At 53.1% G+C, this 27,078-nt stretch overlaps 1 protein-coding gene and 1 pseudogene across 1 annotated transcript in view; both read left to right on the top strand.

The window, feature by feature from the left end:
- Positions 1-10,011, top strand: part of KCTD2 (potassium channel tetramerization domain containing 2) — a 19,329-nt gene extending 9,318 nt beyond the window's left edge. Inside the window, exons 4-6 of the mRNA XM_012495721.2 lie at positions 3,843-3,938; positions 5,936-6,061; positions 7,135-10,011. Coding sequence (XP_012351175.2) covers positions 3,843-3,938; positions 5,936-6,061; positions 7,135-7,164 — 252 coding nt within the window. The 3' untranslated portion in view covers positions 7,165-10,011. The remainder of the gene's footprint in view (positions 1-3,842; positions 3,939-5,935; positions 6,062-7,134) is intronic.
- LOC115838265 lies at positions 8,401-15,181 on the top strand (annotated as a pseudogene).
- Positions 15,182-27,078: the final 11,897 nt, after the last annotated feature.

Genomic DNA, 27,078 nt, shown 5'->3' on the forward strand with positions numbered 1-27,078 from the left:
TGGAATGTGACCCAGTGTCACCAGTCTCTGCTATCTTACCTTTACGTGGTATCTTTCACTATTGTAGATATTTAATAGTTTAGACATTTTGGTAATCTAGCCTTATCCTCAATTTCCCACATTCTAAAAAAATGATTGCTTACTATAGATTTTTTTTTTTTTTTTGAGACAGAGTCTCGCTCTGTCGCCCAGGCTGGAGTGCAGTGGCACAATCTCGGCTCACTGCAAGCTCCGCCACCCGGGTTCACGCCATTCTCCTGCCTCAGCCTCTCCGAGTAGCCGGGACTACAGGCGCCCGCCACCACGCCCGGCTAATTTTTTTGTATTTTTAGTAGAGACGGGGTTTCACTGTGGTCTCGATCTCCTGACCTCGTGATCCGCCCGCCTCGGCCTCCCAAAGTGCTGGGATTACAAGCGTGAGCCACCGCGCCCGGCCACTTATTATAGATTTTGATGGTACCATGAATTACGTAATTTGAAATGATTCGAGTCATGGTACCTGAACATTCTCCCTTCTTCATCATTAGCTAATTCCTGGAGAGCATTATAAGATTTCTGTTTGATGACCACAGTTTAATGAGTCTTCTAGATTCTGAAGGCTTGTGGATTTATACCCCTTTGGAAGCTTTTTTGTTCTAGGAGTGTCAAGACCTTTTTGATGTTACCTGTCTTTCCATCTGTCCTTTTTATGTAGTGAAACTGAAAAATGGATTTGATGTTATTCAAAGATACCCTCTTTTGTACTTGTTGTACGTGGCTCTAAGATGAAGTTGGCTGTGTGTGGATTTTCGTTTTGTTTCATTTTGTATTTTTCTTTATTTTTTTGTGCGTGGATTTTCAAACATGTTATCTCCTTGAACTTACCTGTAGCCCCTCACACATGCAGCGTTCAAGCCAAGCCCAAGATGTGGGCCTCAACCCTACCTTCGGTTTCATGACCTCTTAGCTCTTAGTGACTACCACCTAACTACTTTCCTATTTCTTTTTCTTTTTTTTTTTTTTTGAGACAGAGTCTCGCTGTGTTGACCAGGCTGGAGTGCAGTGGTGCGATCTCAGCTCACTGCAACCTCTGCCTCCTGGGTTCCAGCGATTCTTCTGCCTCAGCCTCCTGAGTAGCTAGATTATAGGTGTGCACCACCACACCCGGCTAATATTTGTGTTTTTAATAGAGACAGGGTTTCCCCATGTTGGCCACACTGGCCTCAAACTCCTGACCTTAGGTGAGCCACCCACCTCAGCCTCCCAAAGTGCTGGGATTACAGGCGTGAGCAACCATACCCAGACTCCTATTTCTTATACTAGTATTTTTTGTAGGTGATTGATCTTGGTGCATTTCAGAGCACAAGTGGTTTACTTTGGAAGAGAGAAAAAAGAGGCAGTATAATGGCATCTTAAATACCTGGGACTTTCACAGCTGTGGCCAACATCACAGATCTTTTGTGATACTCTGAATTTTGTACTTACACAATTGGTTTCCAAAATATGTGGTTAGAACCAATTAAAATCCTCTGAGGATTTGTACTATATGTAATATGGAAGGAAATCTTTGAAATCCTTAGTACTTTGGTTAATGATAGTTATACCTCTTTTTTTTTTTTTTTTTTTTTTTTTTTTTGAGACAGAGTCTTACTCTGTTGCCCAGGCTGGAGTGCAATGGCGTGATCTTGGCTCACTGCAACCTCTGCCTCTCAGGTTCAAGCAGTTCTCCCGCCTCAGCCTCCCAAGTAGCTGGGATTACAGGCACGCGCCACCTCACCCAACTAATTTTTTGTGTTTTTAGTACAGATGGGGTTTCACCATGTTGGCCAGGCTGGTCTTGAACTCCCAACCTCAGATGATCCGCCCACCTCGGTCTCCCAAAGTGCTGGGATTATAGGCGTGAGTCACTGCACCCGGCGATCGTCATACCTCTTTTGGGAGAAAACATAGAAGAAAAAATACAGCATTGTCGGCCGGACGCAGTGGCTCATGCCTGTAATCCCAGCACTTTGGGAGGCTGAGGTGGGCGGATCACCTCAGGTCAAGACCAGCCTGGCCAACATGGCGAAATCCCGTCTCCGCTAAAAATACAAAAAAATTGGCTGGGCACGGTGGCTCACGCTTGTAATCCCAGCACTTTGGGGCCCCAAGGCAGGCAGATCACCTGAGGTCAGGAGTTCGAGACCAGCCTGGCCAACATGGTGAAACTTCGTCTCTACTAAAAATACAAAAATTAGCCAAGCGTGGTGGTGGGCGCCTGTAATCCCAACAACTCAAGAGGCTGCTGAAGCAGGAGAATCACTTGAACCCAGGAGGTGGAGATTGCAGTGAGCTGAGATGGCGCCACTGCACTCCAGCCTGGGCAACAGAGCGAGACTCTGTCTCAAAAAAAGGAAAAAAAAATAAAACAAAAATTAGCTGGGCGTAGTGGCACATGCCTGTAATCCCAGCTACTCAGGAGGCTGAGGCAGGAGAATCGCTTCAACCGGGGAGGTGGAGGTTGCAGTGAGCCAAGATAGCCCCACTGCACTCCAGACTGGGCAACAGAGTGAGACTGCATCTCAAAAATAATAAGGCCGGGTGCGGTGGCTCATGCCTGTAATCCCAGCACTTTGGGAGGCCAAGGCAGGTGGATCATGAGGTCAGGAGTTCAAGACCAGCCTGGCCAACATGGTGAATCCCTGTCTCTACTAAAAATACAAAAATTAGCCAGGCGTAGTGGCAGGCGCCTGTAATCCCAGCTATTCGGGAGGCTGAGGCAGGAGAATCACTTGAACCCGGGAGGCGGAGTTGCAGTGAGCTGAGATCACGCTACTGTACTCCAGCCTGGGCAACAGAGTGAGACTGTGTCTTGTTTTTTTTTTTTTTTTTTTGAGACGGAGTCTCACTCTGTCGCCCAGGCTGGAGTGCAGTGGCGCAATCTCGGCTCACTGCAAGCTCCGCCTCCCGGGTTCACGCCATTCTCCCGCCTCAGCCTCTCCGAGTAGCTGGGACTACAGGCGCCCGCCACCACGCCCGGCTAATTTTTTTGTATTTTTAGTAGAGACGGGGTTTCACCGTGGTCTCGATCTCCTGACCTCATGATCCGCCCGCCTCGGCCTCCCAAAGTGCTAGGATTACAAGCGTGAGCCACCGCACCTGGCCGAGACTGTGTCTTAAAAAATAATAATAAATAGGCCGGGCGCGGTGGCTCACGGCTGTAATCCCAGCACTTTGGGAGGCCGAGGTGGGTGGATCACGAGGTCAGGAGATCGAGACCATCTTGGCTAACACGGTGAAACCCCATCTCTACTAAAAAATAGAAAAAATTAGCCAGGTGTGGTGGTGGGCACCTGTAGTCCCAGCTACTCGGGAAGCTGAGGCAGGAGAATGGCGTGAACCTGGGAGGTGGAGCCTGCAGTGAGCCAAGATTGCGCCACTGCACTCCAGCCTGGGCGACACAGCGAGACTCCATCTCAAAAAATAAAAAAAATTAAAAAATAATAAATAATAATTTTACCTTATTTTTGACTTGGGGAAATGGATTAAATCTAAGTTTGTTGGCATAGTTGCTCAATCATTCATCCCTCTGAAGTTCAGAACTATTTTACCTTTTTTTTTCTTTCATTCCTTGGATACGTTTTTATTGAAAAGCCACAGTATGCTGGCTTGTGGTCATTTAAAAAGAAAAACATTTTTTAAAGAGAAGGGAAAAAAAAGAAACGCCACAGTACTATTTGTAAAAGGGGATGGTGGGTGGCTGCCAAGAAAAGATTTCCAAGCAAACTCCTTTTCAGTGTTTATTCATTTGAAGAGCCTCCTTGGGGCAGCTGCAAACTGTGGTGTCCTTAGTGCTGTTTTCAGTCTGCGCCTGGTCATTGCAGGGCCCCGTGAAGCACGTGTACAGAGTCCTGCAGTGTCAGGAAGAAGAGCTCACGCAGATGGTGTCCACAATGTCCGACGGCTGGAAATTCGAACAGGTACATCTCTCACAGAGCAGCAATCCCAGGCCCCGTTCGGGGGGTCTGCAGCTCTTCAAACAATCAGTGTGGATGGCCAATTAATAACCACGGGAGACGGGTACGGCCAGGTGGGATCCTATTCCAAAACATGGGCGAAGAGCCATTTGGTGGGCACTGCTGGCCTAGTGGTACGTGAGGAGTTGGGGAAACAGAGGAGCATCATGTCTTAGCTTCACACGCAGACTTTCCAGGGGAGCCAACGAGCGGTTTAGGCTTGAAGTGCCTCAAAGCCTTTGGTTTTTGTTCCCTCACAGGGATTGTAGAATGAGTCCCCAAAGGAGACTGGGATTCGACAACAATCCTTCCATTTCTTTTCCCAGGGTCAGAAATTTTTGGTTCTGAATGTCTTATGTAATCCACCACGAAGAGCTTGGTGTACAGCTGTGCTAGGAAGGATCAGGCGCCATGGGAAGTGTGGTGCAGCCGTTTCCCCCACTTCTCTCCGCCTCGTGCTTACAATTGAGCTATCAAAACAGCTATGACAGTTGGAGCTTCACTGTTTTCCTCCATTAGATGGCAGACTTGTTAAATTGTCTGTTGCCTTCAAAACATAGGAAGGCCAGAGCGAATAGAGGAAATAAGATTTTACATGGATTATGCCTACTTATGTGTGGAGTTTTAAGAGGTCAACAGCTGTCTCACCAGATGCTTACCTTCTAAGAGAAAACTCACACTTCGCATTAACGCTATTATCTCACAGATCAAGTGCAAAGCTGTCTCTGCCTTCAGAGCCAGCGGTGATATTCCTCACACTTAGCTTCCACCATGGAATCCACTCTGCCTGTGTCTGTCAGCCTGGTTCTTACTGGGCATGGGTTGTAAAACGTTGCCAAGAATTTAATGCCCTCCACTCCAGAAGTATTTTTCCTAATATGAGCTCTTAAGCAAAGGATTTTTTTAATATATTCTTTGTGAAACTAAAATGAATAATTTCTTGTTACATTTCTCATCTTATTACTGTCCTGTGGGAAGACGGAGGGTGTTCTCATTGCCTCCCTTCTGGATGAGGAAGTTAGTTTCAGGCAGGCGGAGGCGCCCCCAGCCCCATCCTACCGCAGTCAGCCATGCCACCCACGTGAGGCCTCGCTTGCTCACTGGGATGCCCCCACCCTCTGCCTGAGCTGTTCCCCTGCGTGTGTATTTCCTTTTTAGAATTAAATTCTGAAGTCTATTATCCAAAAAGGTTAAAAGTACCAGCATGCTGGGCACGGTGGTTCACACCTGTAATCTCGGCACTTTGGGAGGCCATGGTGGGAGGATTGTTTGAGTCCTGGAGTTTGGAGACCAGCCTGAGCAACATAGTGAGACCCCCCTTCTCTATCAACGATAAAAGAATTAGCCAGGCATGGTGGCACACACCTGTAGTCCCAGCTACTCAGGAGGCTGATGTGGGAGGATCACTTGAGCCCAGGAGGTGGAGGCTACAGTGAGCTGTGATTGCACCACTGCACTCCAGCTTGGGTGACAGAGCTAGACCCTGTCTGGAAATAGAAAGTACCAGCAGCATGTGACTTCCAGTAGCTGATCAGCGATTGGCTCGGTGCTTTCCAGAGCCTCCTGTCTCCGGTCTAGGGCTTCTGCTGATAGAGGAGCCAGCTGTGTGTGTGACTGAAGCAAGTGTCCATTTTGTTGGCAGATGCGTTCTGTCTTCCCTTGGTGTGCTCGAGGAGGCGTGGGCGTGTTAATCCTGCCGCTGACGGGGGGGGGACTTCAGAGCTTGGGAGAGGGGACAGTGGAGCTCATACTTTTCCTCCTGAGGAGGCCTCACCAATGATGCCCTGATGAAGAACAGGCCCATTTCTCCCCAGGGGCCTTGGTAGTCACAGAGAACTCATATAAAGAGTTAAACCTTTGAGAACTCAAACAAAAGTTCAGTCGGAAGAGGGGTGATTTGTGTAGCACTTTCATATGTTAAGGTCGCCATGTGAATGTTCACTGTATTCTTGGTTCATCAGCTCATCAGCATCGGATCTTCCTATAACTACGGCAATGAGGATCAGGCAGAATTCCTCTGTGTTGTCTCCAGAGAACTAAATAATTCTACCAACGGCATCGTCATAGAGCCGAGCGAAAAGGCGAAGGTAAGGAGCCCCTCTCCCGAGCAGTTGCTTCTGGCTTGCTTGTTTGCACCCCCTCTGTGGGCTTTTCCTGAACTCTTGCTCCTCAATTCTTCCCTGGCCTTCTAGAGCCAGCGTTGCATTTTCCCCTCATTTTGTTCTTTTTGACGGTTGTAATTGAAATTGGGATTTACGGAGCACTGACAGGTGTTTTTAGTTAGGAACTACGAACCTAAATAGGGTAGACTTCCTCCATCCTCTGCCAGATCAATGACAAAGAAAAGCTGGTTGCCACTAATTACTACAGGGTAAGATTTCTGAACTCAGACTTGGAAAGTATTTTGTGTTTATTCTTTAAAACTGTTCTTTTGGCCGGGCGCGGTGGCTCACACTTGTAATCCCAGCACTTTGGGAGGCCGAGGCGGGCGGATCACAAGGTCAGGAGATTGAGACCATCCTGGCTAACATGGTGAAACCCCGTCTCTACTAAAAATACAAAAAAATTAGCCGGGCGTGGTGGCGGGCGCCTGTAGTCCCAGCTACTCGGAGAGGCTGAGGCAGGAGAATGGCATGAACCCGGGAGGCGGAGCTTGCAGTGAGCCGAGATTGCGCCACTGCACTCCAGCCTGGGCGACAGAGTGAGACTCCGTCTCAAAAAAAAAAAAAAAAAAAAAGAAAAAACTGTTCTTTTTTCACTGCCTCAGGAGAAAAGGGTGTTTTCTTACCTTCATGACCTTTACCTCCCTTAAGTTCCTGGAAAATTGTTTGACACTGTTTCTTTTCCCTCCACTGTGCACCCCCCTCACCCCCAACACACACACACAGCTTCTAAATCATGGATACCAGGTAAGCTGGAACCACTTCCTTTCAGTTTGCAAAGCTTTGGTCCAACAGCACATAAGCTTTAGACCCAGCTGTGTCCAGCAAGGGAGTGTTTCGCACCAGAAGCGCTGCAGGTGAGGCTGAGGCTGCACCCCTGCTTGCTTCCTGGGATAACAGGACCATCATGCCACTCATCGGGCCCAGTGGAAAGCATCCCCTGACATCTCTGTCTTTCCCTCAGCAGCCTCAGCCTCTCCCCCATCTCCAACTTTCAGATTCTTCAGGAGAGAGGATCGCGGATGTAAACTAAGACCCCGAAAACTCCAGACCTTCAGGAGAGCAGTCAGCAGAGCCCCTCTGTGAAGTGAAACCTTGCTCCTGTCCAGTGACCGAGCCACTGCAAAGCACAGCTGAGCCTGGCCCCCTGTGAAGAAGTGTTCTGGTCAAAACTAAAGGAACTCCCTCCCCACCTGCAGGACTCCGAAGACAGATGCGACTTCTGGCTGCAGAATACCTTTTCAGAAACCTGCTTTCATTTGCTTAGCCAGTATTAGAACAGATCTTTACAACAGCAGCTGGGCTGGGTTCCCAGTTGGAGCCCTTTGGGGATCTGGGGGATGAGGGCGGAAGGCCTAGCTCCTTGGAAATGGCCTGTACTTTAAGGAAGCTGGAGCAAAGAGGATTGTTCCTGTCCTGTGCCATGGTTTTACCCTATGTGTGCCACATTGGACGTTAGCAGCTGCTTTGGAACACCGTCCCTCCTATGCACCCTCCAAGACCTGCAGCAGATGCAAAGGGTTCTAGCTGCAGTTTGTCTAATTGAGGTTTTAGGTAAAGCATAGAGTTGCCAGAGTACCCCACATTGCCATGAATAGAGCCTCCAAGGAAAGGGAGGATGGGGTGTCCTTTGTTGTAGTTGGAGGTTAGTGATCATTGCTCTGGATTTGGGGCTCCCGGCTGCCACCACATGCAGCTTTGCCTCAGCTTTCTCCAGCAGCCGGGACCCTCTGGAGAGCTTGTTTTCCCTCCAAGAGGCGGTTTGAGACACGCAGCGTCCTGCGCTGAGTCAGACAGACAAGTGGGAGCTGTAGGAATTGCACCTGCAGCCTCTTCTTACTCCCCATTGACCCTGTCTTCCTTCCCTGGCTTTTTCAACTGGACCAAAGATGAAGGCACTTATGGACCCTTTGATGACTTGGAGTGGGGAAGGCTGTTTCTTTGAAAGTTGCCAAATGTGTTATGTTGTTGTGTCTCAGAGAGTTATTTCCGTGACTGTCTCTTGGAAATGCCTTGACTGAATGTGCAATATTTGTGTCTCTTGGTTTCTAACCTTGGCGGACCTGCTCCCCTCTGTACTGCCCCCAGCGGTGTGTATGTATGTGCTAGGCAGCCTGGGGACCCCCTGTGTCTCTGACCACCTCCCCCCCCACCCCCACCATTACTTTCTTTTCTGGAGTGCCATGCTGGCGAGGATCCAGATGCGGCAGCACCCTCTTTCAGGCTGCATCCACAGAGTTTGTGTCCATACTTTCTCTCCGAGCATGTGGGTCTCGCTGAGCAGTCATGGAATGCAGTGGAGCCAGGGGACCCTGTCCGCCCTCGATAACTTTCAGTAGTATGGCAGATGGCACGGAGAAAGGGAAGGGGCTCTGGGGACTGCTCCTATGAAAGCCTCCTCAAGCCAGGTGCTCCTGGGCACCTTCAGAGGTGATGTCCTCTGTGCTCCACAGCTCACCTGCTTGCCAAGGTACGTCTGGGTAGTAATTTCTGGAAATGACGCAGACTGTGCTAAATGTCTTTCGAGCTTCTGACCTTACCATGCCCATATGGCTTAACTTCTTCCTAGGACCCTCACTCTCCTTGTTTCTCTGTATCTGTAGCATAGCATAGAACCCAGTATACAGGGGTTTCTGCTGACGCATCAACGTCTATGCACCTATGCGCCACATTTTACAGCTGTAAAGTGTTAGATGAACTGCCATCCTCAGTAAAAGCAGCCACCCCTTCAAGAGTCACAGGCATCCATCCAGTCATATCTTTCAGAGAAAAAAAAAAAAGTTAGATGTAGCCAAGGAAAGTAGTGATCACGGGAAGGACTGCTCTGAGCCGGGTAGGATGGAGGACTTTGGAAGACGCGCTCCTTGGCTAGGTCCAATGAGTAACATCAGACTGACAGAGGAAAAGCAGCTTGGTTTGTGGCCTTGTGTCCAGTCTCGTTGAGGCGCTTGTCCCTGTCTGCTTTCCTGGGGCATGCCTGATCAGCGTGGGCTGGGGCTCCTAGACCAACCCCAGCTTTCTCACCAGGTTCAGCAAGGAGGCCTGGGGGGCAGACACCAATGTTGAGCACCTCCTGAGGGTGCCGTTTCCTTCATTCCTCTTAGATTCCACGGTTGCCACCATGAAAAGACTGCTCTTGAGCCCCAAGGCACAGGCACGCGCTCCGGGACATAGACAGGAATGGTATTTCCGCCCTCTCGGAGGGCTGGTGTTCACCAAGTTTCCCTCCTCGCTGCAACCCAATGACACCTGTATTGTTCCAGCACTCCAGGACTCTGTGGTTTCTTAAGATTTCTGGGAGTGTTGTTCACCCACCCCCTTTAGGAACCAGGCTGGTGTTCTTGCTTGAAAGCCTTGTGCCCTCCGAGTGTCTGGCTGATCACATCAGAGAGGTCTGCGTGGCAGTTTGGGGCTGTCACGTGACCAGTGACCCACACTCCCTGCTGCCCAGTACTGCCAAGTGGGGAGGGTCCTGCCTTTTTCGCTACCCTAGGTCTGGGACGCAGGTGATGCCAGCCAGGCCCAGGAGTGCCCAGCATCCCCCAGCTGATGACACAGTAGCACCGATTCTGTCTTTTCCTCAGAATCTGGCCTTTTTCCATGGCAATGAGGTGGGGCCCAGCCTCCTCTAAAGTGGCTTTGTTTCTGCACAGTTGTAACTGCTCTTGGGGGTGTCAGTGAGGCTGGGAGCAGGGAGCCACGGGATGCTGAGAGGAGGCCCGAGAGGACACCCCACCCTCCAGCGTGGCCTTTGATCCGGACCTTAGGGACGAGGCTGTCACTGGTGGGCACCCTCTGTTCCTGTTTGTGTGTTTGAATAGTGTGAAATGCTGTGACTTTTTTTTGTGAATAAAGATATGAAACAAACTTCTGAATCTCAAGAACTCTGGTGTGTTTTCCATTACTGCAGTCTCCCGGTTCCCACTGTCACTTCCTGTCGGTGGTTCTCACATGGGTCTCAGGAGATGACTTAACTACCTTTCCCACCAGGACAGCTGACCAAGTCCTTTTCTCTTGCTACTGAAACTGCCAAAGGGGGTGTTGGGCCTTCTCCCTCCTCCCTTTCATTTTACTGAATCTGAAAAGACCCAGAGAATGCAGAGAAACAGAAGGTGGGACAGATGGGCTGCCCACCAGAGAGCTGGAAAGAGACAAGGGGAGGAGTGTGAGATTTTTTTTTTTTTTTCCCGAGTTGGAGTCTCTGTCACCCAGGCTGGAGTGCAGTGGTGCAATCTCGGCTCACTGCAACCTCTGCCTCCCATGTTCAAGCAATTCTCCCTCGGCTTCCTGAGTAGCTGGGATTACAGGTGCCTGCCTGCGCGCCTGGCTAATTTTTGTATTTTTAGTAGAGACGGTATTTTGCCGTGTTGGCCAGGCTGGTCTCGAACTCCCGACCTCAGGTGATACTCCCGCCTCGGCCCTGCAAAGTGCTGGGGTTACAGGCATGAACTACCATCCCCGGGCGTGGCGCTTGACTGTGGCGCCGGCGGCTTGTCCTTCTACGGCCTGGCGGGTGGCGCCAGCCTCTTCTACCACTTCCTGGCAGCCTTCCTCAAGCTGCTCTACCCAGCGGTCATGGTCAGCAGCGGCGCCTCGGCCAAGCTCAAGCGGTGCCCGGAGTCCGCGCCGCCCGTGGCAGCACCCCATAATAAACCTGGACTTATCTAAGCGCTGGCTGGCGCGCCAGGGGGGTTCCCGGCCCTGCGCGATCCCACCTCCAAAAACGCAGGCGACCCTTTTTAGTAGAGGTGGGGTTTCACTGTGTTGACCAGGATGGTCTCGATCTCCTGACCTCAAGTGATCTGCCCCCCTGGGCCTCTCAAAGTGCTGGGATTACAGGCCTGAGCCACCTCGCTCGGCTGACACTTTTTCATTGCAAGATTTTGTAGCCTCCGCTACTCAGGAGTCCGAGGTGGGAAGACGGCTTAAGTTGGGAATATGGCTTGAGCCTGGGAGGTAGATAGAGGTTGCAGTGAGCTGAGATTGCACCACTGTGCTCTAGCCTGGGGGACAAAGCGAGACACTGCCTAAAAAAAAAAAAAAAAAAAAAAAAAACTTTGTCAGTGAAGGAAGGACTACATTGATTTACAACCTGGCATGAGCTTATGTTGCTAAGAGCCAGCAGTGGTTCATGGACAGCACTTGGAATCGCACTGTTGTGTAATACAACAATGAAAATGCCCGTTGCTGGGATAGGTGGAGACTAAAGGCTTATGTGGGATTTGGGCCTGGCAGCACTGTCCCAGGGAGCCCACATGGCTGTATACCTGCTATGCCCCTCCTGGCCCTACCGCCTCCCGAGCTCTCCAAGTCCCCTTCCTGTGGCCTGAAACCCTATGATCATCACTGTTACGAGTATATAACCTGATTCCTTCAAATAGAAACAGGCTCTCAGGGAGTGGGAGCAGCTCTCCAAGCAGAGGGCTAGACCGTGGGCCATCCAGCCCTGGGCTCTCATTCTCATTAAGCGGAGCGATAAATGAATGAGGGATGTCTCTTCTGGGCTTGGACACGGGCCTGTTTGCAGAAGGGCTTCTCTGAGGCCACCTCTCTGAATCAGGGGCCCCTCCTCCTCTCCCCTAACACCTTACCCCAGGTCGAGGTTCAAAAGGTCCAGGACACTGTGGAGAACCAGATGCTGATCATCGCTGCTGATAGCCAAAAGCACCAGAGCCGGGTGGCCTTTCTCTCGGTAGGGTTGGCCCACCCTACCCCCGGCCCAGGCTTCCCCAGCGCCCTGCATCAGGCTGCAGGGACCTCTCAGGACTTGGAGTGGATGGCATGGGATCAGGCAGTCAGGGACAGGATGCCTAGGTGGGCTCCAGGCTGTGACAGTGGGGGTGCTGGAGTGGAGCTCACAGACGCCTCTCTACACACCCCACCACCTCCAGAAACTGATCCAGACAATGCGAGGTGAGGTGAACACTCACCTCTCGGAGATCATCCAGGAGGTCAAACAGCTGCAGATGCAGATCTTGGATTTCGTGGAGAAAGAGGAAGCAGCCGCCCTGGGGATGCTGAGCAGCTCCATCCAGCAGAGCCATAACCAGCTCCTGAAGCTGGAGGGAGACAGCGTCTGGCTCCACACCCTGCTCATCAACCAGAGTGACCAGCAATTTCTGCAGGCAATGTCCCACCGCTCTGCCTCTGGCTCAGGCCCCATCACAGCTTCCACTCTCCCTCCACCCACAAACACATCAGATCTCGGTCGGGCGTGGTGGCTCATGCCTGTAATCCCAGCACTTTGAGAGACCAAGGTGGGCGGATCACCTGAGGTCAGGAGTTTGAGACCAGCCTGACCAACATGGCGAAATCCCATATCTACTAAAAATACAAAAATTAGCCAGGCGTGGTGGCAGGCGCCTGTAATACCATCTACTCGGGAGGCTGAGGCAGGAGAATCACTTGAACCCAGGAGACGGAGGTTGCAGTGAGCCGAGATCGTGCCATTGCACTCCAGCCTGGGCAACAAGAGCGCAACTCCATCTCAAAAAAAAAAAAAAAAAAACACAGCTGGGTGTGGTGGCTCACGCCTGTAACCCCAGCACTTTGGGAGGCCGAGGCAGGCGAGTCATCTGAGGTTGGGAGTTCGAGACCACCCTGACCAACATGGAGAAACCCTGTCTCCACTAAAAATACAAAAATTAGCCAGGTGTAGTGGCACATGCCTGTAATCCCAGCTGCTCGGGAGGCTGAGGCAGAATTGCTAGAATCCAGGAAGCGGGGGTTGTGGTGAGCCAGAGAGCGCACCATTGCACTCCAGCCTGGGCAACAAGAGGAAAACTCCATCTCAAAAAAAGAAAAAGAAAAACACACACACACACACTAGATCGCCTTTAGGGTGCATCACTGTGTCCATTCCCCCGCCTCAGGGAGCCTCCCCATTCTAGGTCTTCTGTCTTGAGCTTGCACCAACACCCTTGGCTTTCTCCACTTCAGAGCTCAGCCTTCCCTTAACGTTCCTGCCTTGGTTTTCCTGGAACACATGGGATCCCAGGCATCTAACACAGTCTGAGTTTCTCCAGACTTCCCTGGATCATGGCTGAGAGTGAGGCCAGAACAATCTATATAGCCTGGATTGAAATCCCTTTTCCGGCCCAGGAGGTGGAGGTTGCAGTGACCCAAGACTGCACCATTGCACTCCAGCCTGGGCAACAAACTAAGACTCTGTCTCAAAAAAAGAAAAAAAAAAGAATCGTGAAATCCCTTTTCCTTCCCCAGTCCTGGCCTGGCCCTGAAGCCTGGACTGATGCTGCTGTAAGTAGCGAGTGGGGCCAAGCAGCAGCCTTTTCTGGATGGGGACTAGAGTTGCCCAAACCCTGTGCTTGGGAACTCCAGCTTCCTTTTAGCTGCCATCACACCCTGGGCAGACATCTACAGCAACTGCTCACCTTGCCCCCGAGCACAATGGGAAGCATTTGGCAATGGCTTTTACTAAGCAGTTCAAGGCACAACAAAAATCCTCCCATCATTTTCTGAACATCCCCTTTGCCCAATGCACACTAGGCCACAGTGGCCAAGCCCTTGGCAAAGCCCTGACCTCTGATGTCCAAACAGCTAGGAGGAGGGAAAGCAGATGCCCAGGTTTGGAAAGGGGAAGCTTCTGCCCCACCGGCCCATGGTTCTGGAGGCCTCTGGGCCCATGGCATCTGCCTAGGTCCTGGCTAACAGGTGGTACCTCTGGCCCCTCCCTGCATCCAGGAGTTCCTCCGACTGAAGCAGTTCTCAGCCTGCATGGAACCCCTGATGGGCATCAACTGTGAGGAAACGCAGAGCTTCCCCCAGCTGCCAGAGACCCTGGCTGAGCTCCGGACACGGCTGCTGGACATGGGCCTCAGCTTCTTCAACCAGCTCTCAAAGTGCTGGGATTACGGGATTACAGGTGTGAGCCACCGTGCCTGGCCTTTTTTTTTTTTTTTTTTTTTTTTTTTTTTTGAGACAGAGTCTTTCTCTGTCTCCCAGGCTGGAGTGCAATGGCGCCATCTCGGCTCACTGCAACCTCCGCCTCCTGGGTACAAGTGGTTCTCCTGCCTCAGCCTCTCGAGTAGCTGGGACTACAGGTGCCCGCCACCATGTCTTGCCGATTTTTTGTATTTTTATTAGAGATGGAGTTTCACCATGTTGGTCAGGCTGGTCTCGAACTCATGACCTCAAGTGATCCGTCCGCCTTGGCCTCCCAAAGTGCTGGGATTACAGGCGTGAGCCACCTCGCTGGGCTCCCACTCAGTCTTGTGTGCCTGAACAAATACAAAGGGAGATGATGTTAGGGTCTGATGGCAGGGGGAGGAGGGCGACCTTGGGCAGCACCCGCTCATCCTCCAGGCTGTGTCTGAGCAGCGGGCTGAGTTTGGGGACAGCAGCCTGGGTGGAAGCATCCCCTGACTTGTATGCAAATGCCTTGCAAGCCAGCGTCCTGCCCTGGAGGCTGCTGACCCGGCTTCTCCACCTCCACCCGCCAGGTTACTGCAACCTGAACTTTGACCCCACCACAGCCGGCGACGAGCTGTTGCAGCTCTAGGAGACCCGCTCGGTGCTGAACCTGGGGATCCTCCTGGAGCCCCTGACAGGGGGCGGCCACTTCCCGGGCTTCAAGCAGTGACCGCAGATGCTGTGCTCGCGCGGCCTGTCCGAGGGCCGCCACTAGGACGGGAGGTGGAGGTGTCCAACTCGTGGGTGTGCCTGGGCGTCACCTACCACCGCAGCTCCCCGCTCTGCGGCCCCCCGAGCCGCAGCGTGGTCTACCTGCTGGGCCTCAACCCCTACTCGTGGTGCCTGGAGTGGGACTCGCTCAAGTTCTCGGTGTGGAATGACAACGCGCAGACCGTGCTGCACCGCGCCTACCACCGCACGCTGGGCACGGCGCTCGACTGCGGCGCCGGCGGCTTGTCCTTCTACGGCCTGGCGGGTGGCGCCAGCCTCTTCTACCGCTTCCTGGCAGCCTCCCTCTAGCCGCTCTACCCAGCGGTCATGGTCAGCAGCGGCGCCTCGGCGAGGCTCAAGCGGCGCCCGGAGCCCGCGCCGCCCGTGGCAGCACCCCATAAATAAACCTGGACTTATGTAAGCGCTGGCTGGCCCGCCAGGGGGGTTCCCGGCCCTGCGCGATCCCACCTCCGAAAACGCAGGCGACCCTTTCTCGCCACAGCCACAGGAGGGCTCTAATCCAGCTAGAGTTCCCCCAGGCATGGGGGACAGTCCCGTGGCTTTGTGGGTGGGGGATTCCTGACTGCGATGCACAGCCCACTCCCAAACCCCATCCCAGCAGCGTCCCCTGGCCTTGGTTCTCCAGGCTGGTCTTGGCCGCTTGGCGCTGGGGCCTGTCCCAAAGGCCTTGTCGTCTGCGAGTGGGCAAGGTTTGGGCCAGGTGGTCAGACTGAGAGGTGGTGCCAGATGGATTGGGGTACGGGTGGGCTGTCTGAGTGGCTTCATTGTCGCTTAAGAGGTTAAACTGGAGGAGCCCAGGCCTACCTCAGATCCAAAAATGATGGGCTGGGGACCCAAGTCCAGGCAGGGGTGGGGCTGCTCACTCAGTGAGCAGGGCTGCTCACTCAGCTGGTGTTTTACAGCCCAGAGGGGGTGTGACGCTGTCGTGGGTGGGTAAACCTTAAACCCTCTCTACCCTGCTGAATGCTGCTGAAAGCTGCTCCCCCATCCCCAGCCATCACCAACCCACTCAGCTCCCAGAAGGTAGCACTGCTCACAGCAGAGGGGCTATGTCCATATCCAGGCCTCTGCCATCCCGCCAGAGGCTGAATCCAGGCCGAGACCCTGCCAGGGGACCCTGGCCTGGCCATGACTGAGAACTCAGCTCCTCTGTCTGGGGAAGCCGAAGATTTGGGCGCACCATGGAGCCACCTCCACATTTCCAGCCTCAACCAGCCACTTGTTCCTGTGGCTTCTCAAGCAAGGGCTCTCAGCGAGGTTAATGATTGGCTCTGAAGAGGAACTGATACAAATCATGGAAGAAAAAAATCCCAAGGGCAACGCATTCCAGAACCAGCCCACACAGTGCCCCAGGGGTGTTCCTGAATCCCGTCTCCACCTGGCCTGTTCCGGGAAAAATTAGTGACCCGGTTTTTCCTTCAAGGTGGTCATTTTGGAGCCAGGAGGGCACAGGGGGAGCAGAGTGTTCTCTGAAGGTTGGCAGGGGCGGGGGGGCTCCTCTGAGGAAGCCCTGGCTGCAGCAGTCATGGTGGCCTTTCTCCCTGGAGCCTTTGCTCAGCTCCGATCCCAATGATTCATTCCCCACAGGCTGCTGCCCCTGTGAAGTAAGGAATGAGCTCGAATTCTTTGCCCCTTATTCAAAGACCTTTCACCCAAAACCCACATCTTGCCTCCCCACCCTACAGTCTTCTTCCTGGCACCAGTGGCCACAGGCTTCTGCAGAGGAGGGCTCAGGTCAGGAAATGCTGAAAAGCTGAATGCATGACCCAAGTGGGTAGCAGCAGCCGCATATATCTCAGAGTCTTCCCACATGACGGGGCTGGCAAGGACGGGGGCTTCCTCGCCAAGTCCTCCCAGCTCTGAAAGACACTTGGTGGCAGGATGGTGCGTGACACCCTCAGGCACACATCCAAATGTCCCGGGGATGATACTTGCTCTCAAACAGCTATTCCTTATTTGGGGGAGTCCTAGGCCCCCATAGGTCCACAATGGTAGTCCTGAGGGTCCTGAAACTCTTTTCAGTATTTCCACGAGCCAGATGGCAAGCAGGCCTGCGCTTTCAAGGAGGCAGGTTAGCAAACCAAATGTCAGGGTGTCTGGTCTCTGCCTGGCCTGTTCCTGGAGAAATTAGTGGCCCAGGTTTCAGCCTGTGCTTCATGGGGGAAAACATCACAGGGGGTCCAGGTGCGGTGGCGCATGCCTCTAATCTCGGCATTTTGGGAAGCTGAAGCGAGAGGATCACTTGAGCCTAGGAGTTCCAGACCAGCCTGGGCAATTAGCTGGGTGTGGTCACACATCTGTGACCAGGCCAGGCTGGTCTTGAACTCCTGACCTCGTGATCCACCTGCCTCGGCCTCCCAAAGTGCTGGGATTACAGGCGTGAGCCACCGCACCCGGCCCAGTCTGCTTTTTTAATCACTGTACTACACCACTTCTCCTATAATGCATACGTTGTAGAAAATCTACACAACATAGAAACACATAAAATAAAACCTGCTGGGCATGGTGGCCCATGCCTGTAACCCCAGCACTTTGGGAGGCCGAGGCAAGTGGATCACTTGAGGCCAGGAGTTCAAGACCAGCCTGGCCAACACGGCGAAACCCTGTCTCTACTAAAAATACAAAAAATTAGCTGGGTGTGGTGGCGTGCACCTGTAGTCCCAGCTACTCAGGAGGCTGAGGCAGGAGAATGGCGTCAATCAGGAAGGCAGAGGTTGCAGTGAGCAGAGATTACACCACTGCACTCCAGCTTGGGCAACAGAGTGAGACTCCCATCTCGAAAAAGAAAAAAAGAAAACACTCATAATCCTATCCCCAAAAGACAGCTTCTCCTGCAGTATTTCCTTCCAGTCTATAACAGACAGAGCAAGGTATCAGCTGAAAATGTAGGAAGCTGGAAGACAGAGTAACAGGTCATATGGTACTTTTTTTCTTTTTTTTTTTTTAAAGAGATGAAGTATCACTATGTTGCTCAGGCTGGTCTCGAACTCCTGAGCTCAAGTGATCCACCTCAGCCTCCCTAAGTACTAGGATTACAGGCATGAGCCACCACACCCAGCCATACGGTACATTTCCACCAGTATCCATACTGTGCATATTTTCCCAAATTACTGTCAAAATAGAAAAAGGTTGTTTATTTTAATCATGAGACAAAAACGGCTTGTTCACTGGCAGCATATTATTAATACATCCTACAAATCTGTCCAATAGCTTTGTTTTGTCCTTAATCTCTTCCCTGGTTCCCACTACAAGTGGGTGACAAGAGGCAACCCCGTCAAAGCTATATATGTTGCTTCCTGGATGTTACTCCAAGTTTGACCCAGACTCGGGAGGGTCCGAGTAGAGCCAAAGAACCTGGAGGCATCCCACCATCCCATTTTCACAGACGGGAGGAAGCAGGGAGCAAGACCAAATGGCAAGAGACTGGGGAAGGTGTCTTTAACCCTTCCCTCCCCACAAGGGCAGTGTGCTCAGGGCTGGGCCGGAAGGGAGAGGGTGTCTGTGGGAACCTCAACAGAGGCCCTGCCTGGCATACCATGGGTACCCGATGACTGTCAGGAGTATCTTTCCCAAGAGAACATAATCTCACCTCTGCACTTTTCCTGGGATGGAAGGCAGCTGGTGGCAACCCGGACCAGGCTCCACCAGCTAAGGAGAGGTGGGCCATCTTCAGCCCACCCTGCCAGCCCAGTCCTTCCCTCATTTCTTTCCAGCTCCCTGCCATGAACATCTGTCTCCATAGCTCCCATTGTCTTCATCACCAGCCCCCTTCATCCCCACTCTTACCCCACTCCATTCCACCCCCAAAGCATCCCGCCTCCTGGCCTTTTTGCTCATGCTGTCCTCTCTGCCTGAAGCACCCTTGACACTCACCCCCTGCTTGTGTTATTCCCACTCATTCCCTAAGACTCAGCTAAGTGTTCCAGGAAGTCTCAGTCTCCACTCTCCAAGCCAGGCGAGTTTCCCTCCCATCTGCTCCGTAATACCCTTTGCACATGTTCCCCCTGCCACCCACGTGGTCTTGTTTCATGTGTGAATTCACCATCAGACTCAGGGGTCAGCTGGGTATGTCATGTCTATGACTCTAATGCTTCACGCGCGCCTGACACACAGCAGATGCTTAATAGTAGTTGACCCGAGAACTAAGGAACCCTTCCAGAGGTTGGAGGGTGGGGACCACTGCAGATCCCTTCCTGGGCCAGGCTGGGTGTGGATGGCCCAGGCATGCTTGCTTCCCTCCTTCCTTCCCCTCTCGTGCCATCCCCTTCGTCCCTTCTGAAGCTGAGTCCATGTACCCACTGCATCTAGGCAGGACAAAGAAACTGCCTGTCTCCTTCTGTGTCCATTTTGACCTCCCTGTAGCCTGAAGATTCTTGAGCCTGAGGACCCTCCTGAGCAGGTGGGTCAGGGGAGAGACACGTGCCTCTCCCAACCTGTTTCCTGATGTGTAAAACAGCATGGATAGGGATGCCATTCATATTGACTGAGGCTTATATGACTCCCAGGGCTTCTCAGATGACCAGGGGGTTGGGAAACACAGGGCGTTGTGAGCGGGGCAGTGACCAGAGTGAGGGAAGTGAGACGGTCACCTGGAGTGTAACATTTAAGGGAAGGCATCGAAAACTTAGCAATCGAGATAAATAATATTGGCCAGGTGTGGTGGCTCACGCCTGTAATCCCAGCACTTTGGGAAGCCGAGGCAGGCAGATCACCTGAGGTGAGGAGTTTGAGACCAGCCTGGCCAACATGGTGAACCCCTGTCTCTACTAAAAATACAAAAATGAGGGAGGCTGAGACAGGAGAATCACTTGAACCCGCGAGGCGGAGGTTGCAAAGTGAGCCAAGATCACGTCATTGCACTCCAGCCTGGGCAACAGGAGCGAAACTCTGTCTAAAAAAAAAAAGAAGAAAATTAGCCAGATGTGGTGGCACGTGCCTGTAATCCCAGCTACTGGGGAGGTTGAGACAGGAGAATTGCTTGAACCCAGGAGGCGGAGGTTGCAGTGAGCCAAGAACGTGCCACTTCACTCCAGCCTGGGCGACAGAGCAAAACTCAGTCTCAAAAATATAAATAAAATAAAATAAAATAAGGCTGGGTGCGGTGGCTCATGCTTGTAATCCCAGCACTTTGGGAGGCCGAGGCGGGCGGATCCCGAGGTCAGGAGATCGAGACCATGGTGAAACCCCATCTCTACTAAAAATACAAAAAATTAGCCGGGCGTGGTGGCGGGCGCCTGTAGTCCCAGCTACTCGGAGAGGCTGAGGCAGGAGAATGGCGTGAACCCGGGAGGCGGAGCTTGCAGTGAGCCGAGATCGCGCCACTGCACTCCAGCCTGGGTGACAGAGCGAGACTCCGTCTCAAAAAAAAATAAAAAATAAAAAAAAATAATAAAATAAAATAATAAATAAAATAAAATAAAATAAAAACCAGATCGCCGGGCGCGGTGGCTCACGCCTGTAATCCCAGCACTTTGGGAGGCCGAGGCGGGTGGATCACGAGGTCAGGAGATCAAGACCATCCTGGCTAACATGGTGAAACCCCGTCTCTACTAAAAAATACAAAAAATTAGCCGGGCGTGGTGGCGGGCGCCTGTAGTCCCAGCTACTCGGGAGGCTGAGGCAGGAGAATGGCGTGAACCCGGGAGACGGAGCTTGCAGTGAGCAGAGATTGCACCACTGCACTGCAGCCTGGGCGACAGAGCGAGACTCTGTCTCAAAAAAAAAAAAAAAAAAAAAGAACAGATCTGACCTGACCTGACACTTGCACTCCCTGCCAAACTCCTCTCACAGGAATTCTCTCGCTGGTTCCAAAGAAAATTTATTCACAAAGCCAGGTAACTGCCCCAAGGCCCATGGATTGCTGATGGGATTTTCTAACAATATTGCATTAACTTTTTGTCTTAATTACTGAGCTTTTTTGGTGTCCCCTAGTATTCTGAGCCGGAGGTGATTGGCTCAGTCACCTCATCCTAGCAGGGGATATCACAGACAAGGAGGGGGTGTCAGGGATGCCAAATGTTCTGCAATGCTCAAGTCCTGTCCCCAACACAGATAGTGCCCCTGTTGTTGATAATGTGTAGGTATAGCAACACTGCGTGAAAAGTGATGAAAAGTGAAGCAACATTCCCGGAGCCAGTCGCTCACTCTTGCCAAAGTAAATTAGAATCAGTGTCAGAAGTCAGTGTCAGGGGCACTGGTTAAAAGGCTTTTGGGTCCTTGCCAAGGGTTTCTGGAAGCTGCATCTTTCTCGTTGACATTTCCTGTCTGGAGGTCAAAGGCCTTGTTGCCTTTGTGTTTCACACGGTGAACCACACAGCTGGAGATGGTTCCATTTCTGCCCAGTTTGCTTCAGTGCTCCATAAGCGTCCCATGAGTGGCTCCTGTGGGCCAGGCACAAGGCTCCGCAGGGTGGGTGCAGTGGGAGCAATGCAGATCCAGCCCCTGCCCCCACCACAGCTCAGGGGTTTCAGGGAACAGACCCTAAGGTTGGTCACAGTGGTGCCCACACTGAGCTACACACTGAGATAAAGGCTTTTCAGGGCTGGGCGTGGTGGCTCACACCTGCAATCTCAGCACTTTGGGAGGCCGAGGCAGGTGAATCACTTGAGGCCAGGAGTTCAAGACCAGACTGACCAACATGGTGAAACCCTGTCTCTACTAAAAATACAAAAATTAGCCAGGTGTGGAGGCGGGCACCTGTAATTCCAGCTACTTGGGAGGCTGAGGCAGGAGAACTGCTTGAACCTGGGAGGCAGAGGTTGCAGTAAGCTGAGATCGTGTGGTTCCACTCCAGCCTGGGCGACTGACCGAGACTCCATCTCAAAAAAAAAAAAAAAACTTTCCAACCTTAAAGTAAACAAAGATAGGACACAAAAAGAACGAACTGTAGGAAAAAAAAAATATAAAATGGACTTCATCAAAACTAAAAACTTTTGCTCTTCAAAAGATACTGTTAAGAAAATTGTGCCGGTGCGGTGGCTCACACCTGTAATCCTAGCACTCTGGGAGGCCGAGGCAGGTGGATCGTGAGGTCAAGAGATCGAGACCATCCTAGCCAACATGGTGAAACCCTGTCTTTACTAAAAATACAAAAATTAGCTGGGCACGGTGGCACGCACCTGTAGTCCTAGCTATTTAGGAGGCTGAGGCAGGAGAATCGCTTGAACCTTGGAGGCGGAGGTTGCAGTGAGCCGAGATTGTGCCACTGCACTCCAGCCTGGTGACAGCGCAAGACTCCATCTTAAAAAAAAAAAAAAAAAAATTTGTTGGGCGCGGTGGCTCATGCCTGTAATCCCAGCACTTTGGGATGCTGAGGTGGGTGGATCACTTGAGGTCAGGAGTTCAAGATCAGCCTGGCCAACATGGTGAAACCCTGTCTCTGCTAAAAATACAAAAATTAGCCAGGCGTGGTGGCATGAGCCTGTAATCCCCGCTACTCAGGAGGCTGAGGCAGGAGAATTGCTTGAACCTGGGACACGAAGGTTGCAGTGAGCTGAGATTGTGCCACTGCACTCCAGCCTGAGTGACAGAGTGAGACTCTGTCTCAAAAAGAAAGAAAGAAATTGCGGTTTAGGGGTCATGCAGCCCCTGGCTGCAGAAGTCTGAATCTTCCCAGATTGCTCCTCGGGATAATATCACTATTGCAGGGCCGGGCGCGGTGGCTCACGCTTGTAATCCCAGCACTTTGGGAGGCCGAGGCGGGCGGATCCCGAGATCAGGAGATCAAGACCACGGTGAAACCCCGTCTCTACTAAAAATACAAAAAATTAGCCGGGCGTGGTGGCGGGCGCCTGTAGTCCCAGCAACTTGGAGAGGCTGAGGCAGGAGAATGGCGTGAACCCGGGAGGCGGAGCTTGCAGTGGGCCGAGATTGCACCACTGCACTCCAGCCTGGGCGACAGAGCGAGACTCTGTCTCAAAAAAAAAAAAAAAAAATCACTATTGCAAAATCTAAGATCAGTGCTTGAGATATTTTGTAGACTCTGAACTCTGTGGATCAGCTGACACCACCCAGACTGGTAATCTGGCTCAATCACTTCTGCCATCCCACCCAGGAACAGAGGACAGCAAGAAAACCTCACTTCAACCCCTCGTGATTCCATCTCCAACCTGACCAAGCAGCACTCCCCACTTCCCCAGCCCCTACCCGCCAAATTATCTTTAAAAACTCTGATCCCCAAATACTCAGGGAGACTGATTTGAGTAGTAATAAAACTCCGGTCTTCCATGCAGCCAGCTCTGCGTGAATTAGTCTTTCTCTATTGCAATCCCCTTGTTTTGATAAATCGGGTCTGTCTAGGCAGCGGGCAAGGTGAACCCACTGGGCGGTTACAGTGGCTGAGGTCAGTGAGTGAGGGAGAATGATTTGAGGCCAGAAAGGTGGGTAAGCGCCAGGCTTGGAAGGGCCCTATAGCCACCCCAGAGGCTCACCTTCATCTCCAAGGCCTGCAGGGTTTCGTTTTTTTTTTTTTTTTTTTTGAGACCAAGTTTCGCTCTCGTCACCCAGGCTGGAGTGCAATGGCGCCATCTCAGCTCATTGCAACCTCCACCTCCCGGGTTCAAGCGATTCTCTTGCCTCAGCCTCCCGAGTAGCTGGGATTACAGGCATGCACCACCACACCCGGCTAATTTTTGTATTTTTAGTAGAGACTGGGTTTCACCATGTTAGCCAGGCTGGTCTCGAACTTCTGACTTCGGGTGCTCCTCCTGCCTCAGCCTCCCAAAGTGCTGGGATTACAGGTATGAGCCACCGCGTCTGGCCAAGGCCTGCAGGGTTTTAAGCAGGGTTGGCAGTAGGGCAAGATCAGGCTTAATGGATCCGAAAGATCAGTCACCTACAGTGTTGAAAAGGACTCTGAGGTCGTAGCTGGACAACAGGTGGCGGTGGATGGTGCGGGGATGGAGATGAGGGTAAATGGTCAGGTTTGAGAAACAGTAAGGGGGTAAAGTGCGTGGGACTTGGTTGTGGATTGGTGGATTGGTTGTGAAAGAGGCGAAGGTCAAAGAGACTCATGGGATTTGGCTCAGTCACCTAAGTAGACGTGGTGCTGTAATTTGCTCAAGCATGGAGCACATAAGGTATCCCAGGTTTAGCAGGGGCGGCAGAGGACAGTGTCAATGGCGAGTTCCGGTGAGTGTTGGGTTTTAAGGGCCTTTGAGGCACACAAGGATAGGTTCCAGGTTGAATATCTGGACTGGACATAAAAGGCACCGGATCGTGAGTATACAGGGTGTGGCTGGAGTCACCATGTGGAGTGAGAAGAGGGAGGGTGAAGGTCAGAGGCTGTGAAACTCCACCGTCCACAGATCAAAAATAAACAAGGCCGGGTGCGGTGCTCATGCCTGTAATCCCAGCACTTTGAGAAGCCGAGGCGGGTGGATCACCTGAGGTCAGGAGTTCAAGATCAGCCTGGCCAACATGGTGAAACCCCATCTCTACTAAAAATACAAAAATTACCCGGGTGCCGTGGCATGCACCTGCAATCCTAGCTACTCAGGAGGCTGAGGCAGGAGAATTGCTTGAACCCAGAAGGGGGAGGTTGCAGTGAGCTGAGATCGCGCCACTGCACTCCAGCCTGGGCAACAGAGCAAGACTCCCGGCCAACTGAGTATATTTTAACTAATGCACATCAAGGGCTACCTAGGTAAGGAAGGGGGAAAAATCTGAAAAGGGCCTGTAGTTCTGAGGGCCACATGCAGAAGTTGTGGGTGTCCTCTCACCTGCTCCCAGGGCTGAGGGGTCTGCCTGTTCCCCTACAAGGGACTGCCTGGACTCCCACCCGCAGGCACAGCCCTCAAAGCTCGAGGCTTTCATTGGAAGGGCTCCTGGGCAGGGAAAGCGCAGAAAGAAGGGATCCTCAACCTCGGGCTCTGCGCCTTCCCCACCCCACTTCCTGGGAGGTGTGGTCTCTTTATGGCATGTTATCTCCGCCCCAAGCCCGGGGCCCTAGACCCTGAGCCGGGAAAACCAGAAGCTAGAAAGAGGGCATCCAGGTGGTGCAAATTTCAGACACACGGATATCCCGCGGCGCCTGCGTCCGGAGCCCGGCCCTGCTGCTGGACTGTCCCCGGCCACGCCCGCCGCCCCTCCCGCGTCCTGGCCCCTTCCCCACCCGACGGAATCCCGGGGAGGCTGGAAGGTGGGTCCCCGCCCACACCGCCCTGGGCCCGCCCTGCCTGGCCGCGGCGCTTGGCCCAGTCCCGCGGTCCTCGTCGCGACCGGCCCGGGCCGCAGGACGCCGCGCTCGGGGGAGCTGAGTCACCTCTCCGCCAGGCCCGTGCTAGCGGGTGAGCGGGCTCCCCGGGCCCCACTGCCTCGGACGCGTCCCCTCCTCGCCCAGTCCCCTCTAGCGCTGTCGCAGACCTCCTGCCAGGCCCCCAGGTCTCTTCCCGCCTGGGCGGGCTCAGTGGCGGTGAGGATCTAGAAAAGTCTTCCTGTCCTGGTTCTGGGCTGCCCCGGGGCCTGGGGTGATGACCCCCAAGCCCGAGGGCGCTGGGACTCCTGGCCCGAAATTCCAGGGCAGACACAGCCCGGGATCCCAGCAGCCCCACTCGGAGGAGCTCTGCCCCGGGGAGGGAGGGACAGCGGAGTGGAAACCAGATTCCGGGACAGGACTGCGGGGATGGGCAAGGCGAGAGTACGGCATGAGGTCCCAGTTGCCTGTCCCAAACCCTTGCTGGTTCTGCAGTGAATATGGGGCGATAAGGGGAAGGGAGAGAGTGATTTGCCGCAGCCTCCCCAGCCCTGGGGCTGCCTCCCTCCTCCCTAGGCCAACCACAGGGTTGAGGGTTCTCAGCCCCAAGCTCAAGCCTGCCCTTGCTGCTCTCTGCTGGGCCGGAGCCCCTCTGCTGCCTGCCTGGGTCCTGGGCTCCAGCCCAGGAGCCTACTTGATACGGGAAGGAGGGAGGGGCCCCCAGGGCCTGCCTCATTTCCAGCCCGGGGGCTCTCCCACCACGGGAGGAGAGCTGGGAAGAAGAAGAGGAGGCCCCCTCGACTCTGGACACCAGGCCCTTAACCCGAGACCCCTGGATGAGAGCATCCGCTCTCCCGTGAGCAGGCGTTCCAGCTCCAGGGGCAGGGAAACGATTCCCAGGGCCTAGTGAGGCCCCTGTTATCAGATGAGGCACCCTGTAAACATAGGCTGGGCTTGTGTGAGATGGGAGAAAGACCAGAAGTATCATCTAAACTTCTCCCTGCCCACACATCCAGCTTCATGGCACTGGGCTATGAAGCTGGTCTCATTGGGCCTAGGGGTCCTTGAGAGCTGAGCTTGGCAGCCCCTGGGGCCCAACCTCACCCCTAGTCCCAGCAAGTGAGAGCGAAGCATCTTGCCCTGTCTACCTCCTTGCCCAAAGCACACACCAGGCAGTGACCATGACTCATGGTTCCCAGTACAAAGAAAAGAGCACTTCCCTGCCGGGGCAGAGGCCAAGCCAGAGCCCTGGCCCCACCACCTCTCTGCCCTGCTTGAGTCTGGAATGGACCTGCCTGCCTGGAAGCTGCATTGCCCTTGGTCCTGGGCCTGCCTGCCCCCTGGGGAACACAGGTGGGTCACATTCATCTCCTCTTTTGTGCTCAGAGGCTGGGTGGGGGTTCATGAACAGGTTCTTGCTCATAGTGTGGAAGGGGGTAGCAGGGTGGGGGTGACAATAAAGAAGCGGGTGATCCACACCAGTGTGGTGTGAAGACCACTATTAAGGTGAGAAAACAGGCCGGGTGCAGTGTCTCACACCTGTAATCCCAGCACTTTGGGAGGCTGAAGCAGGCGCATCACTTGAAATCAGAAGTTCGAGACCATCTGGCCGACATGTGAAACCCCGTCTCTACTAAAAATACAAAAATTAGCCAGGCATAGTGGCGTGTGCCTGTAATCCCAGCTACTTTGGAGGCTGAGGCAGGAGAATCGCTTGAACCCGGGAGGCGGAGCTTGCAGTGAGCCGAGATTGCGCCACTGCACTCCAGCCTGGGCGACAGAGTGAGACTCGTCTCAAAAAAAAAAAAAAAAAAAAAAAAAGGGCCAGGCACAGTGGCTCACGCTTGTAATCCCAGCACTTTGGGAGGCCGAGGCGGGCGGATCACGAGGTCAGGAGATCGAGACCACAGTGAAACCCCGTCTCTACTAAAAATACAAAAAAATTAGCCCGCCGTGGTGGTGGGCGCCTGTAGTCCCAGCTACTCGGAGAGGCTGAGGCAGGAGAATGGCGTGAACCCGGGAGGCGGAGCTTGCAGTGAGCCGAGATTGCGCCACTGCACTCCAGCCTGGGCGACAGAGCGAGACTCCG

The sequence above is a fragment of the Nomascus leucogenys genome, chromosome 14 (genome assembly GCF_006542625.1).
Source record: "Nomascus leucogenys isolate Asia chromosome 14, Asia_NLE_v1, whole genome shotgun sequence".
In the NCBI taxonomy this organism is placed as follows: Eukaryota; Metazoa; Chordata; class Mammalia; order Primates; family Hylobatidae; genus Nomascus; species Nomascus leucogenys.